The sequence below is a fragment of the Poecilia latipinna genome, unplaced genomic scaffold, assembly GCF_001443285.1.
Source record: "Poecilia latipinna isolate Pla-1442-1.1 unplaced genomic scaffold, P_latipinna-1.0 Scaffold736, whole genome shotgun sequence".
Taxonomy (NCBI): domain Eukaryota; kingdom Metazoa; phylum Chordata; class Actinopteri; order Cyprinodontiformes; family Poeciliidae; genus Poecilia; species Poecilia latipinna.
In genome coordinates this window covers 236,252-252,659 of record NW_015113352.1, presented here as the reverse complement: position 1 = coordinate 252,659, position 16,408 = coordinate 236,252, and the positions used below count along the sequence as shown (strand labels likewise).

The 16,408-nt window shown below is 37.9% G+C and overlaps 1 protein-coding gene across 2 annotated transcripts; it reads right to left on the bottom strand.

Moving 5' to 3' along the window:
- Nucleotides 1-1,432: 1,432 nt before the first annotated feature.
- Nucleotides 1,433-15,208, bottom strand: LOC106955448 (cAMP-dependent protein kinase catalytic subunit beta-like). Of its 2 annotated transcripts, none has more exons than XM_015045643.1 (10): nt 15,117-15,208; nt 7,623-7,684; nt 7,418-7,546; nt 7,062-7,160; nt 6,882-6,964; nt 6,571-6,697; nt 6,381-6,476; nt 5,284-5,406; nt 4,389-4,553; nt 1,433-1,654 (listed from the first exon to the last, which is right to left on the bottom strand). In XM_015045643.1, exons 1-10 carry the CDS (start codon nt 15,184-15,186, stop codon nt 1,529-1,531), a joined length of 1,080 nt encoding a protein of 359 aa, XP_014901129.1. In that variant the 5' UTR covers nt 15,187-15,208; the 3' UTR covers nt 1,433-1,528. The 2 variants fall into 2 exon arrangements, with proteins under 2 accessions (XP_014901129.1, XP_014901130.1); XM_015045644.1 differs by lacking the exon at nt 15,117-15,208 and adding an exon at nt 12,266-12,759.
- Between the last annotated feature and the right edge of the window lie 1,200 nt (nt 15,209-16,408).

Below are 16,408 nucleotides of genomic sequence, written 5' to 3'. Positions count from 1 at the left end.
GTCTTCCCAGCGCAAAAAATAACAACCCCCCTTTTTACCGATTCCTCTGATAACCGGTATAGAGAGCTTTGAACTCATGCAGCGTCCATCCTTCAAAAAATAATAAATAAATAAATAGGACGACCAAAGCTGAAATAAGATAGTTGTCAAACTTAAACACTTTTAAAAATAAAATTTATTAGCATCTCTAACGTGTATAAATAAAAACATATGAAACAATGCATATATGGATGTTATGAGCTTAACAGGAACAGGGTTACATGTGATACAAAGGAGCAGTCTTCAGTTTAGCCAGTGTTCTGTGAGACAAACTTTGAAATCAAGCTTTCAAACACGCATACCTAGGAGTTGCAAACCTGTTACAAGAATTCAACAAATTTATTTGGGGTGATATATAATAAATATGTCATATATATATGTGTATATTTCCCTTTCGCTCTTAAAATTTTAAAACATCTTCTTCAATACATAAAAAAAAAAAAATATTAATAGTGCTCAGGCACAAAGCGTGAGCACTATGCACACTGACCTTTTTGATTTAAAACACTCCAAATCCTCAAAAAGGATTTTATTAATTTATATCCCTTTAATGAATATCTATTCTCCCTACAGACTTGTGACAAAAAGTCCTGAGGGAACCCAAAAATTGAGGGGCAAAGACTAACCTTGAACACAAGAACAAAAAACAAACCCCGACCAAAACCAGCAAGATGGCGGAGTATATCATTTAAATGCAACTATCCAACTCCAAATTCAGCAAACACACAGATGGACTTGCATTTTATTTAATGCAAGCTTTGCCAGCTGCAATCTCCAAATGTGTGAAGGTGTGGGAAAAACAAGAAAAACAAAAGTGAAATCTGTTTGTGGGGTTGATTTGGCTTTCAGAGGCAAAAAGCAAAGAAAGGAAAGAGCTTCTTTTTTTTTGTCAGCCAGATACTTTCTGTTTGGTCATGCTTTATACACTCAATATTTCTTTGTTGTAAAAACTGCAATATGCACCAAACGGACCAAATATTGCTGGGTACGCTGCCTCAACTTAGTGGGAAGTGGACATCGAAATTACACTGACGATGAAAAAAGAAAAGCAAACCAACCCACTGTACTGTGTGCCAAATGACCTCCTAAGTCAGAGTGTGGACTGTTACTGGCCACAATCTCAATCTCAATTTTTCCACTCCCTTTCAAAAAATCAAAAAAAAAAAAAAAAAAAAAAAAAATATCACATTTCAGTTGGGAAAAAAAAAATCCAAAAACTAACTGCCTTCAAAGTGACAAAAACAGAAAAGTAAAAACAAAGAGTGACTTGTCTGCTTTAATACGCAGGTGTTTTTGACGGTGAGAAGTTTTCAACACTCAAGGAACACGGCGACCTCTTTCAGCCTTGTGGAATGAAGGGACTACGTAGATCTGAAAAAAAAAAAAAAAAAAAAAAACAAAAGAAGATGGTCCTCATTCCATCCCAAGTCTTTTAGAAGAGTGCAAAGGTCCCCGTTATGATTCCCTGATATATCCATGTTCTTCTGTCTTAAAAATCTGCAAACTCCTTTGCACATTTGTCCGTTACAGAAATGCGGATAGTCTCCTCCTCGTAATCGTCGAAGTTGCTCGTGTCCCCGGGGCCTCTGCACTTTGGTATGAATGGAGCTTCCACCTGGAAGAACAAGAGGAGGAGTTTGATGAGGTTTAGATTCCTACTCACACTGTCTGTAAGGACAACTAACTGGGAAGCTGTCAAATACTAAGCCTCTGTTGCAAAGTAAAAAGTAAAAAAAAGTTAAAGACGGATTTTTTCAAGTGGAGAGAGTGGAGAATGGGGGTAATGAGCTCATGTTTGAACGCCATCATAAGGACTCTAGCTGCAGAGTTCTGAATGTATCGGAGCCTCTGTAGGTTTTTGCTAGAGGTCCCGATGAGAAGTACATTCCAGTAGTCCAGTCTGGAGGAGATAAACGACATGGACCAGCTGTTCGGGGTTTGAGGAAGAGAACAGGGTGGAGTTTGGAGACATTCCGGAGGTCACAGAAGGAGGCTTTGCAAGAGCGGTTGGCATGAAATTCAAAAGTGAGGTAGAGATCCTTTTTTACACAAAGATGATCTGTGACTGTTGATGAAAGACCAGCTGTCACAAGAGATCCAGGTATAAATCTGGCTGATTATTGTCTGGTAAGTAACCATTTTAACTGGTTGCTTACCAGACAAAGACACAATTTTTCAGGCTTTTTTCAGAAATGTTCAATCAGTCTGACGTCAGGAACATTACAGAAAATTAAAATCGGCCTCCTTCGTCTATTCCAACACATTTTTGATCCAGTTAGCTTCACTGTCATGTTGGAACACCCTAGTGCAATAATTTTGGACTGATCTGATGGAAGGAATTTTTTTTTTAGAATGAAGAACAGCAAACACCAAGCCTATCATAATGTGGAGCACCAGTAACATACCCATTGTAAAGTACGTTTAACATCAATATGGACTGAATAGGTCATTACTTACATCTGGTAGGAATTTCAGGTCAAGTGCACTTTTAAAAATACATTTAATGAAAAAACGTGTTGATAAGTTCAACACCTATTATAACCCAATACGTGTGATTCTGATTCTATTTGGATGACAAAAAAAAATCCATGAATCCAATCCTTATGCCCCAAATAATTGGTAAATGTCTTTGAGTTGTTCCATATAAAGTCAGTAAACCTCCAAAAGGAGACAGCTTTAAAAGACATCATCAAAACATCACATTAATAAAGATAAGCACATGCAAACTTTACTGAAACTCTGCAATGGAAAGGGGGGCGGGGGGAGGGGTTGATCCTCTTGCTTCAATAGCACATTTAATTGTCCCTTTTAGACATTTTATATAGAAGCATAATAAAAATACAACATGCCCAAATCTCTCTAAAAACCCCACTAATTAATGTCTTCGGGGGGATTAACTCTGATTAAGAGGCATCCAACTTACTCTGTTTATTTCCCTGAGTGAACGACTAGTCTGCTGTGCTCGTCTCACTGTATGAACACTTATCTCGCGCGTTCAAATTAACCAAAATGTTAAAGGGTATTAACAAAAATGGGCCGCCAAATTAATCAAACCGTGGAAACAAATCTTATCTCATGCTCAGGCAATACTATTTCATGCTCACCATGTGGTAAAGCAATGCTATCAAGAGCATTAAATGTTTTTTTTTTTGTTTTTTACAATCAAGTTTCTGCGTGCATGTAGTGATGTTAGGTTACTTTGATGAAGAAAATGAATCTTCGTCTTGTGTGACTTTCTCCTCCACCAAATTATCTCTTAAACTGACTACTAAAACTCTCGGCTCTCATTGCATTCTTTATGCGCTACATCATTATTTTCCACACTGAATCTTTAAACACTCTTCTGCATAAATCAAAGCAAGTCTAAAAGCCAGATAGCACACTTTAAAAAACACAAGCAGCAGCTGAAACGGTCACATTTCTTAGCACAAATTGAAACGTTTTGTGCAATTTTTTTTAACAGACCAGTTAACACACCTCCATCAGCTTTATATTTACTAAATACTGAGTGTGTTGGCTGCCAGAGTGACACACACGAAAACATATGACATGTTTGTGTGCAAACTAAGAAAGTGGAACAGTGAAATAGCAACTGCTGGCTGGGATTTCAGTTTTTGAAAGTGATTAATATCAATGTAACGTAATACTTTTCATTTTAAGAGTCTACAGAGGCCAGTTAAAAACAAACTTTTTGTTATTTGAAATATTAAAGACCACTTTTGCTACCTTTAATGTGACTAATACAATAGATCCTTGTGAAATGCAAAATAAATAAATAAATAAATAAAATAGATGGAATAATCTGGGTGTATAAATGTGCATTACCTTAAACTAAAACTTTGTTGAATCAGTCTTTCAATTAGCTTCAACCGTCAAGACTTCTGGAGAACACAGCCGCAATATATGGAACAACAGTCACATTTGTAAAGTTTGATTCTTCTCCATAATTGATAAAAACAAGATGGAAACCGGTGATGAAGACTACCAAGAGCTTGAGGGCGACACTGAGGAAGCTGCAGGGATTTCTGATCAGTACCGATTTTGTTCGAGTGACTCCTGTATTCCTGAAAACTCCCTCCAGACAGTAAGTAGTCTTGTGGAGGAACGCGTCATAGTCTGATAAACCAAAGTTAAACTTTTTGAGCACAATTTCAAAAGGTCATTATGGCAACAAAAGAAATAAACACAAAGCATCAAATGAATGCTATACTTTCTAGAAACACCACATGGCGTAATACCTGGGAAACTTTATGAGCAAAACGGCCAAAAACCCAAACAAGCATAAATCAATAAGCAGTTAACATGGGTCGGGCTCATAATGGTTATTGTTGTTATAAAACACGGCTTACCTTTCGCTCGTAGATTGCAATCCAGTCTGTTGTGGAAAACCATTTGTGGCCTTTGATGTCGTTGACGCCGTTCTTCAGGTTTCCGTAGCGTTTGGTCAGGTCCACCTGCAGCAAGTTTCTTAACAGGTCCTTCAAGTCAGAGCTGAAGTGGGACGGGAATCGTACCTGAAGGGAAGAAAAGAAAGCTTAAGAACTTCAAAAGGTCTTAAACTGTGGCTCTTCATAAATTCTACATGCAATACTTGGAAGAAAAGCCATCAAGGATCGAACATCCTTTCCATTTTTGAAGTTTCTTAAAGTGAATAAACTATTCAGGATTCAAATCTTGAGATTTTTTTTATTTTTATTTTTTTGTTTCAGATTAAATTATTGGTGTTGTTTTGGAATTGTTAAACCCTCTTCAGTCTTTCGCCATATATCTAAATTCAGACATGATATAACGACACAGATGTAGAAAAAAAAAATAAAGGTATTTTTAGCATAGTCTTTAATTCATAAAACAATTTCAAAAAATTAGTAAGCAATTTAAAGCAGAGATCTAGAATTAAATAGTATTAGTTAGATCCAGATCAGTTCTATGGACTACTCACTGAACATTAATATAATCAATTTTCTAATTACATATATAGATAGATGAGAAAAACAGCATAAAGTCAGTTATGTTATGGGCAGCTTTGGTTTCCTAGTCAAGATTTTATTTTTTTTCACATTCAGATTTTGTGTTTTCAAAATTAAATAAGGAAAAAAATATGGAAAAAATGTTATTCTATACTCCACTTTCTTTCTGTCATATTTATCCAGACCTGGAACATCCTAAAGCCAAATTCCATATTTCATCATACTCTGCAGTAGCTCTGGAGTATGTAAATTCCCCTCGAGGAAAATTCCTTCTCACCTTTCCAGACACTATCTTTTCATAGATCTGAATCGGCTGATCTGCAAAGAACGGAGGGTAACCAGCTGCCATTTCGTAGATGAGAACTCCGAGGGCCCACCAGTCCACGGCTTTGTTATAGCCCTGAAACAGACCAGGCAGATGTCTAAAACAAACAAGCCTTCTGACATCATGAAAGTGTGCATTCTCTGTTGGATCTAAATCTGATAAACACAGGTGTTAAACGTCCCAGGCAGAAAAAAGAAAGAAAGAAAAAAAAAAAAAAAAACAACCAAAGACTGACCTGCGAACAAATAAACACTACATTTAAATGCTCGAAGGCATATATTTTATGTGCTCCGACACTTTTTAAATGAGTGGTTACAGCAACACAGTTAATGTTAAAACACAACAATTAGTTGTATGAAGTTTGAATGAAGATTAAACCGGAGGGCAGAGGGCAAAGCAGCCTCACATGCTGAGCAAAAAGTCTTTGAAATCAGTGAAAAAGGTTGCGTATCAATCTACTGGGTGAAGAAAAAGGCTTGAAAATTGTTTCTCCAGGGAAACCCACTGACTATATCCGCTACTTCCGGCAGAACAAAGTCTCTTAGTTGTGTCAACTTTTGCTCTATTTCTGACTTTTTTTTTTTTTTTTTTTTGCTAAGCAAACGAGCAAAGTGGTGTGCTTAGCGAGGTTTACATTTATCTAAATCAGCAAAGACGGATGTTAACATCAGATATGAACAGGGCCAATGGTTGAGCTGGTTAAACATTGATGGGAGGGGCTGGAAGGCAACATGGTTTCATAATAACTCATAAGTCAACAAAAAATAAAATGCCTTCACTCCCAGCAGCGAATACCAGAGTAAATGGGTATATGGGATGCTCGTAATTACACAGCAATATAATTTTATTGGCAATGCATAAATCCGTCTATTTTAGGCCTGAAACCATTAAGGTCGTGTCTGTGAAGATGTGAAAGTGACAGAGGAAAGAATTACTGGTATTACACTTGGGAAGAACTGGAAAGGGCAATTAGAAAAGTACTACAGGGGTTTTATGTTCTTTAGGGGGAAAAAGTATATCATAATCAACTAAACAATTCAAGTTTATACTTTGCTTAGAATGATCTCTGGCGCGAGGTATTCTGGTGTTCCACACAACGTCCAGGTTCTTCCTTTTACTCTCTTGGCAAATCCAAAGTCTGTCACCTGAAAATTGTAGGGAAAATGCCGCATTACTGACCTCTAACCGTTTCGCAAAATGCTCCAGCATCATAAATTCATGGTCTGCACTGCAGCTCACCTGAAGGTAGCCATGGTTGTCAATGAGAAGATTCTCAGGTTTTAGATCTCTGTAGATGAGGTCTAATGAATGTAGGTACTCAAACGTCAGCACTATCTGGGCGCCGTAAAATCGTGCGTGTGGCTCACTGGAAATTGAGAGATGTGCGTTTAGCATAAAGAGAAAGGGGGGGAGGGGGGGGCATTTGGAAGAAAATGTAGACAGAGTTTAATCTAGCATAAACCACATAAAAAAACCCAACAAAAAAAAAAAAAACAAGCCAAGGCACCACTGCACAGCAACACTTTGTATAATTTACATTTAATCCTCACCTGAATCTTCCAATTCGTCTTAAGTGAGAGAACATCTCTCCTCCTGGAATGTACTCCATTACCATGTACAAATTGGAGTTGTCCTAGAAATGAAAGAGGCTCCTAAATGTTCCAGAAGACCAATTAAAGGATTTTTTTTTTTTTTTCAAATTTCTACACGTCAAGATAAGCAAAGCATACCTTAAAGGCGTACTCGAGTGTGACGATAAAAGGAAAGCTCACAGCTTGTAATATCCTCTTCTCGTTTAATGTGTGTTCTATTTGCTTAAGTTTCACCACCTGACAGATGCAGAGATAAGATTGTCAATCAGATCCCGGCAATGGAAGAGTAAGAGGAACTCAAGCAGGCAAGGCAACTAGGAGCTACTAATAATCTATTTTTCTAAAGTAAAAATGCCATTTTTAAGTACAAAGGTGACTATGTTCTTGGATATGATAAATGGCACAGTTTTACTAAACCCTAAACATTTTTACTGCATATAACAATAATACTTGTTGGAAAATAAAGCTATAGTCTTAATAAAGCTGCCACCAACCTTCTGCTTGTCCAGGATTTTCATGGCAAAGTACTGTTCTGTCTCTGTGTGTTTGACCAGCATGACTCTTCCAAATGAGCCTGTACCAAGAGTCTTTATCCTGTCAAAGTCCTCTAGGCACGTTGAGCACTGTGGAAACAACCTCGGGTTATTACTGTATGTGCCAAGACACAAATGTTACGTTTAACAAACAAATCAGGCTGACCTGTGGTGGGTTTTCCCATTTCCGTAAGAAATCTTCTTTGGCTTTAGCCAGAAACTCTTTAACTGGAAGAAAAATGAGACGCACCACAGACAGAGTGAGCTGGCATATATTTAGTTTGTGTAGAAGCAATTTTGCATTCAGGTTCACCACACGTTTGGGGCTTAACTGGTCTTAGCAAATAGACCGAGGAGAAGAGGAGAAGGGAAGAAAAGTAGGAAATGGAAAAACGCAAGTCAAGGAGGAAGAACACAAGCAGAGTTAGCTCTCATCTGGATATGAAATGAAAGGAAAGGAAGGAAACAAAAACACAAGACAACAATACCAATGAGGTGACAGGCAGATGAGTGATGCATGCCAAAAAACTCAGCATTTCTGTTATTTAGTAGTCTAAGTCAAACAGGGAAAAACATCCCTCAGAAACCACAGGATTTGTTTCTCTGGGCATCACCTCTGGTAGAAAACACTTAAAGGAGGATGTTAGTCATTTCACCCCTTTACCATTTTTGCAGTTTTGGTTGATTTGTACGACAACTTTTTCCAGGTATGGAAATAAGCCGTCTAAAATTCACATCAATTAGTACCTGGCTTTAAAAATGTATTTTTTTAAATGCTTTGACAATTAATAATTGAGTGTTGGGTCATGTTCTGTTTTTGACTTGTAAGCTATGAGTAAATGTCACTCATTATTAAATTAATACGGGCTCCACAATATAAGGAAAACAAGAAATGTTGATTGCATTGCTAAATATTTGCAAAAATGACACCAATTTTATTTAAGTCAAATTTCTTTCACTTTGTCGTTATCGTGAATACCCCACTTCTCTGTTGGAGTTCTTTCAGACTGAGGTCTTAGTCAGGCAGAGGGAGTCCGTCCACCTGAACAAACATATGACTGACAAGCACAGTTGGAATGCACTGCACCTGACATATATTAGTCTACCAAATATTACCTGCAAGCAGTTCTTTGCACTTATGATGCAATTGGGATGATGAATATAACTGATACATTACGCGGCTCTATTTTTGGATCTAATCTGCCATATTTTACAACAGTTGTTTGGCCCAAACAGAGATCAGAACCACAAGCCTTGAAAACAGGTAGTAAGATTGAGAGATGCAACGATAGGGCTTTTCCTGTTCTGGGTTTCTATTAGGTCTGATGAATAATTGTGCTTAGGCCTATAAACATATAATTTAAAAAAATAAAGGGCACATTCTTTAGTAAAGGTAGTGCTTTTGAATCCAGTCAGAGTGCTTAAAATTTCTGTGTTTAACTTGCTGATCGCTATTCAGATCAGATTAAGAGAACATTGGCTGATTCTGGTCTCAAACCTTTGGCTGGTAACTCTCCAATAAGACCAAGTCTTATTGATCTTATTGAGTTATTTAATTAATTAATAACTCAATAACTTATTGAGTTTAATTGATAGCTCAATACGTTATTTTATTAATTGAGTTATTTAATTTAATAACTCAATTAAATTCAATTTAAAGGCCAGAGTGGACAATAAATCAATAACAATATATTGCGATAGACGCGCTCAACATCAATAGATAATACGTCTGATAGAATTTTCAATAATTCACTGAACTCTGATCCAGAACCGCACAGCATTCTGGGGGATGTAGGCAGAGGAAAGGCTTTAGCCACACAACCTCTCTAGGACACCTGAGCAAGGTGGGTAACATCAACCAACTCACTCTTTGGTTACCTAGCAACAGCCTGTTGAGTAACTAGGGTATCAGCAGTTTCGGGTTTTGCCTCATAACTGCTTAAAAATAAAAAAACAACAGCGTGGAGTGAAAACTGTGGATGAAACAGGAAAAGTCACATCAACAGACTGGCAGTATTTCAGACATTTAAGAAAAAAAAAACAAATCAATAATTATGGATAGACTGATAATATGAACCATGTCATCCAGCTTTATTTAAAATTGTGTTATTTAGATTGTGGGATCATTTTTCTTTTTGACTGATCAAATGACTTCAACACCAGGATAAATTCACTGATGCATAATGGTTAGGCACAGTGCTATGCTTACCAGTGAGAAGTGGGAGTATGTTAGGACGAGATGGCAACAGCTGGGTGCAAAAGTACAAATTGGTGAAGGGGAGAACAGACCCGGAGCCTTTTAAGGAGTCTCACAAAACAAGCTTAAAATTTAAGCAAAAAACAAACCAATGTATAGGAAATACACCGTAGATATCCAGATTGAGAGTGCAAAAAAACAACAAAAAGAACAAACAAAAAGGAAAAAAAAAGATCAAATCACATGAAAAGCAAGCACGTCTAGCAAGTTTCCACAATGAACCCTTTGCTGTTCGGCTAGTCTGATCTCCCTTTTTTTTTTTTTTTTTTTTTAAGCATACCAAATGTGTCTATAGATCACCATGGTTTTGCAGGAACAATCACCCACATGGATGGGATGATACAGAAGAAAAGACAGAGAAAAAAAAAACACAAGAGTTCAAGTACACAATAAGTATAGAACAACATCTACAAATGCCAAGCATATGTTGTGAAAGAAAAGCAACAGGAATGAGAACAAAGTTGATAATCACTTCAGGAATCTGAACAGAGACTAACTGTCTATGGTGGCAGTCGAAGAACAGGTGTAATAAAATGGAATGCAGCAGAAAAGTCGGTCATGCACATTAAAACAGATCAAAATGATAACACAGGAAAAGAAAATGTGCTTCGAAGTAAAAATATTGTTCAAATAACAATATGAGACAAATTCAAATGAAACAAATTTGCTTCAAGATTTTATAGGAGAATTGCAACCAAGCCTTCAGCCAGACGACCATTTCTAATTCCAGTGCTAAAACTGAGCTGGGCATACCATCGTTGAGTTATGCTGGCCTATCCTGTTACACTACAGTGTGAACATTGTACATGGAAGTACTGTGGAGCAAAATAGGTGACGCAAAGGCAAGTGTTTAATCCTGCTGTCCAACTGTGAGTGTGTGGTGGCTCCACGATCCGTTCCAGTCAGAGACATCTTTATGTACAGTAAACATATACCACTGTAGGTAACCAGGTCACCCCTTCCAGAGTGGCTACACTCCAGAAAGATCTACAGCTCAGGGCACTGTGTCAGCGTAAACAGGTTTAAGAGTCAGGGATCGTAGCTGGATTCAGAAGGAGTGGCTGCAAGTTTAGATACTCTACACTGATCTGATTGTCTTCTGTGTGTTTGTGTGTGTGCTGCTGGTTGGCAGAATTCACCATGCCTGCCTGGTGTCTCTCAACAGGTCAATAAATCTCAAACAAATGTGCTCACAGCATCATAAAGTGACTTTACTTTAAACAAACTCGGGCCATAACTGCACACAGACGGTTTGTGTGTTTTCAAGATCTCGAAGATGGGAAACTTTCCGTGAACTGCAAATCAAAACAACAGCCGCACTCCAAGCTTCCCAGTTTGCAACCAGGGTTATGATCTACAACATAAGCTCTTCGGCAATGATCAGCTGCACACATCAGGGTATAGGAGCGTAAAGCAACACCGGCCTAGGCCGAGTTACGTCAAAGCGTTCAAAGCTTGTAATACCCCTTATCCTCTGACGAAGGTCCGATGACAAGCTGCTACAGTCAATGACAAGCCGAGTGTGAGAAGTGAACCCTGATGGACTTTTACCACAGCATGATTAGAGAAGAGGGGCTTTGAACAAACAGAAATGGCACGATTCAGTGTTTGCATGCTTGTGCTGGGCAGACAAGAGCAAGGTCCCAGTTTTATGAATGGAAAGAGGGAATTTGTCATTTCTTCACCATATTTGGGCATGTTGCTGTACAGAGGGAGAAAGCTTTGTTTACGAAGCTAAGAATAAAAACGTGACAGCAGAGCCCTGGAGAGGGGGCAGAAACATCCCCACACTGCCTTCAGAGAAAATTTAATGCCCATTTAGAACAATTATTCACGGCTCTCTGGTTTAACGCTGCAGATTGAAGATCATCAGTGCAAAGTTTCTGTCTGACACAGCTGGCTGTGTTGAAAAGCAGCCTGAGGCCAAACATACTATAAGACAACAACATTCTCCACCAGGGATGTTGAGGCAATGACGGGCTAAGGGTTTTTTTTCTCTCTCTCTCTCGCTCTCTCACCCATTTCCGAGTATTTTTGACAGGAAAAGATTGCAATGTATGGCTGCAACTGTAGAAGGCCTTTACTGCTAACACCACAATCATGAGGGACAGAGGGGCCTTCGGAGGGCTAAGGCTAATCCCCCCCCCACCACCATGCAGGCTAAAGTTAGCGGGCTAGCTAAGTTCCAGGGAAAACAAAATCACCCCCTTTGAATTAGCTAATTTCAAAAATACAACAATAAATAACTTAAACAAATCCCCAATGCGTTTTAACTGCCCGTCCACGGTGTGATTACTATTGCTGGATTCCAAGACATGGAAGCAAAATGGTTTGGGCAACATTTAAATTACAAAGATACAACAAAATACAAGAAATGTGTATTCAGTCATTTGTGGTTGATAATGTTGAGAATGTGTGACGAGTGAGATGTAAAACGATTTGCCAGTTTGGACTATTCTAAACAGAGTTTAAAGCTAGCTAGCAACTGGAAAGAGTTAAGACAAACAGGACTTATAAAACACCACCGAAGCTGACCGATAGCTAGGACTCACCGCTCTCCAGTTCGTTGCCCTTCTTGGCGGTTGCAGCGTTCCCCATGGTGTGGAAGTCGCTCCGACTAAGAGGAGATGGCGGCGGCTAGCTAACCTTCCTGCTGGTGTTTTTTTTTTTTTTTTTAATTATTATGATTATTATTATTTTTGGAGCTCTTCAAAACAGTTGAAACCGAATCAACGTAAACAGTTACTCCTGTCGGATCAAATGATGTCCCGTATCCCTTCTTGCCCGTCCTCTCGCTCTTCTTCCTTCTGTCTCCCCCCTCCTTCCCGCTGGAAGATTTCCACTGCTGCTACTTCAGTGATGTCTGCGCGGCTGACATGAAGCTAGCGGTCCCTCGTATATCAGGCTATAAGCTGCTGCTGCTTCTACTCCAGCCCTCTCCGGCTGCTCAGCCGCATTCTGGGTGCTGAGCACAGGGCTTGGATTGGCCCGAGATGTCGGTGACAAGATACCAGACCATGTTGGCTTCCGCGTCTTTTCGAAGAAACACGATTGTGTCCACAGTTAAAGGATGGCATGCCAGTTCTTTGACTTATGTTTGCTTGTTCTGTGTTCCAGTTGTATCAATCGTGAGTAGGAAGAAATTAAACCTTTGCAGTTTCGCTGTAGGATATCATAAGTTTGAAGCGGGCATACTGAAGGAATATGTTAATGTTTTAGTATTTACTGCTTTTTAACAAATTATTAATAGTAAATCAGCGTTGTTCTATCTACCGAACAAGCATGTTTTTACTTCAGTTTCTTTACACAATATAAAAAAAAGTTCTGCTAAAGAAGCTGACTGTGACAGATATGCATATTAATGGAATGTTAAGTAGTAGTAGGAGGAAAATGTGTGGGTTTTTTTTTTTTTTTTTTTTTTTTTAAAAAGCACAAACAACAGGGATATTAGCAGCACTGACAGGACTAAACATAGTTTAGTATACCGTAAGAATATGGGTCACAAATTGCCAGGCCGGGACAGCAACTGGAATCAGTGCCTCAAGAGTCACCACATACAGATTAAGGGTGAACCGATTTATCGGCCAACGGATTTATCGGTGATCGGCCGATTTTTTACACGTGAAGCCGATCTTATCCACCAATGTTAAAAACCTTGGCAAGATCTAAAAATCAGCCACTATGCTTTTCTTTTCTCTGGTGAGAGAGGTTTGACTGATAAACCGGCCAACCAGGTCATATCTGCACATTTACAGTTAGCAATAGTCACCCCATTGTTGCCAATTCAGCAACTTTCTTGATATATTGAGCAACATGTCAGACAAAAAACTGGTATTGGCCAAAATCGGAATTGGTAAGTTAAGGTTTTTAAAAGATCGGTAAGTGGTGATCAGCCAGAAAACTGCAATTGTTGCACCCCTAATATACAAGCATACATATCCAGCAGTCAATCAAGGGAATCCTCTTTTCAGATTAAAGTAAATATAACACACTTTAATCTGAAAAGAATGTTATATTTTCAGATTAATATAACCATATTGATTAAATATGGATCATATTTAATCAATGGTCCATAGAATAAAAGTGGAGAGATACAAACTCAATTTGCTTGAAGAAAACTGTGAAGGATTCACAGTTAGTGTTGACTTGGAGAGCAAAGTCATTAAAGGCTTTTTAAAATATAAAGTCAAACAAAAAAACAGGATTTAACATTTTTGTAATAAAATATCTGAAAAGTGTTGCATGAATGGATCAACTCCTCCGATACAGTACAATGTTTAACCGCATTTGCTTAACATATTTCAGATTAAAGGAGAGCATTTCTGAACATCACTTTCCATTACTTACCACTTATTCTCAATTGGATTTAGATCTTGATTTTGACTGGATTGTTCAAACAGATGAAAATGCTTTAAATAATCTACTTTACTCCCCTGTTGATACTGCTATATGGTTAGGATTGCTGTCCTGCTGGAAGGTGAACATCTTTCTCAGTCTCAAGACTTTTACATTGTTAGTAGTGTTTTTTTGTTGTTGTTTTTTTTTCATTTCTTTTTTTTTGCAACACTGCGCTAAATTTAGCTCTATCCAGCTTCTCAGCTCAGACCAGATTCTCTCTGTAGAGATGGTAATTGATTAAATTGATCCCTTATCAATATCACTTGTTGATTCTAATTGAGTTAGAAAATAAAATAAAGCCTTTAATTCAAAAAATGCACCATGTTGTATTTGATTCAAACAAAATTAAACCTGACTTGAAAAATCAGATTCTCGCTGTCAAATTAACATTTTGACACGGAATACAACTTTTTCCACATCAACTGTTTTTGTGCAGAAACATTTACATGTTTGTCCTTTCAGTAAGGATCTTTCAAGACTTAAACTGTGCCAGATGTTATTTATTTGCTCTGTCGTTTTTCCTTTTCCCCCGCCTCAAGAGGTAGCTAAAAATGTGCAAGAGCTTACGTCTGAGCCAGCAACACTCTGGCTATTCTCAACTACAGTCATATTCAATAAATTTGAATAATAATGAAACTTACATGAATTTCAGTAACTCAGTTCGCAAGTTAGCCACATTATTAGCTCCACACATACCGATGTTTTAAAGTTTTTGTTTCTGTTAACGATGATTTCTTGCTTACAGCTAATCAAAGCATGACATTTAAGATTAGAATAGCATATCAGTCCAATAAAAAACATTCAAATGCAGAAACGCGGGTCAAATGAAAAATATGTTTTATAACTGCGCAAGATTATTTTTCAAAAGGTGAAATCTGACAAATGAGCCTAATCTGAACCCATACTCTAATTTCCTTTTTATGACTGTTGTGAGATGGAGATCATTCGTAAAGTATGAGGCTAACATTAATAAAATAACCAGGACTTGAAAGAGCTTAACGTTACCTGAGGTGGTCATGGCAGGTGTTGGTGTGTTATCGAAGCTCCCACTGTCGCTAAGCAACGTATCGAACATTCGTACAAATCAGTTTGCATTCCGTGTGGTCAACTGTTTAACAATGTTGGGCGTATTTCAGCATTTTATTGTGATCAAAGCTGTGCACATGTTACAACCTACCCTGGCATTGTCCTTTTTTGTTTGTGAAATATAACCATATTTTGGAAGACGTCTGTCTTGACGCCATCTTGGATATTTTTCAAGTTGCGTAGCTTTTATACTACGTCATTACGTAAGTACATCACACATTCTCGGAACGGACTGGCGGAATCTTTGGGCATGCAAACGAACCATTCCGAGGGATTTAATTACTGAGAATTCATATCTCTTTGACTGCTTAAGAAAAACATCCATGCAGTATGAAGCTGCCACCAATATCATCTCCCTCCATGTTTTTTTGCGTGCTTTAAAATGCTTTTGGCAAACTCCAAAGGAGAATGTATTTCCTTTAACAGTAGATTTCTTTTTACCCCTGCTCCACAAAGACTTGAGCTTTGGATCTTTGCAGTTTCCCCCGGCTCGAGTTACCATGGGTTTCTCTACTAATTCTCTGAGTAATGCTATGCTTTCCTGTGTTGTCAGTTTTAGTGAACAGCCATAACTCGGTATGAAGTCCTTGTCAAGGAGGAACAATTGCTGCAAGTCAGTGATTCAATAATTTGGTGGGTTTGGTTAGATAGAAAATACTTTACTAATAAATAGGACTTTACCCCATTGTTAGGACTAAAATTTAATGCACTTTGAATCTGTCTGGATGATTGGATTTATTTGACTTTTCTGTGAAGTGTCCTTCAAAAGACAGTATTTACTGTGTGAATCTGTGTTATGTGAGGAAAAATAAAATAGAAAATCTCTTCACAAAGCAGATATGTTTATGATTAAGTCATATTTAATTTTTTTATTGTATATGAGTTGTGTTTTGATTGATTGATTTGAGTAGACCTAAACAAATTGAAAGTCTGATTCCTGCCAGATTTAATAAAGTGCTCACACTTTTTCCGTGTCAAAATATGACAACTTTCACAAATTCAGCTATCTATTCTTTATCATGTTGAACTATATGTTTTTCAAATTTGGTCTCTCACTTCATCCATATTTAGAGACTCAAATATCCTGCGTTTCATGTTATAAGCCATCATGTATTAGACTGCACTAAATACTCTTTAAGCCAGAGCTCAACAGAAACTGCTGAAATTATCTGGATTACAATATGAAAGAAGCAGGAGATGTTAGTTGTTGT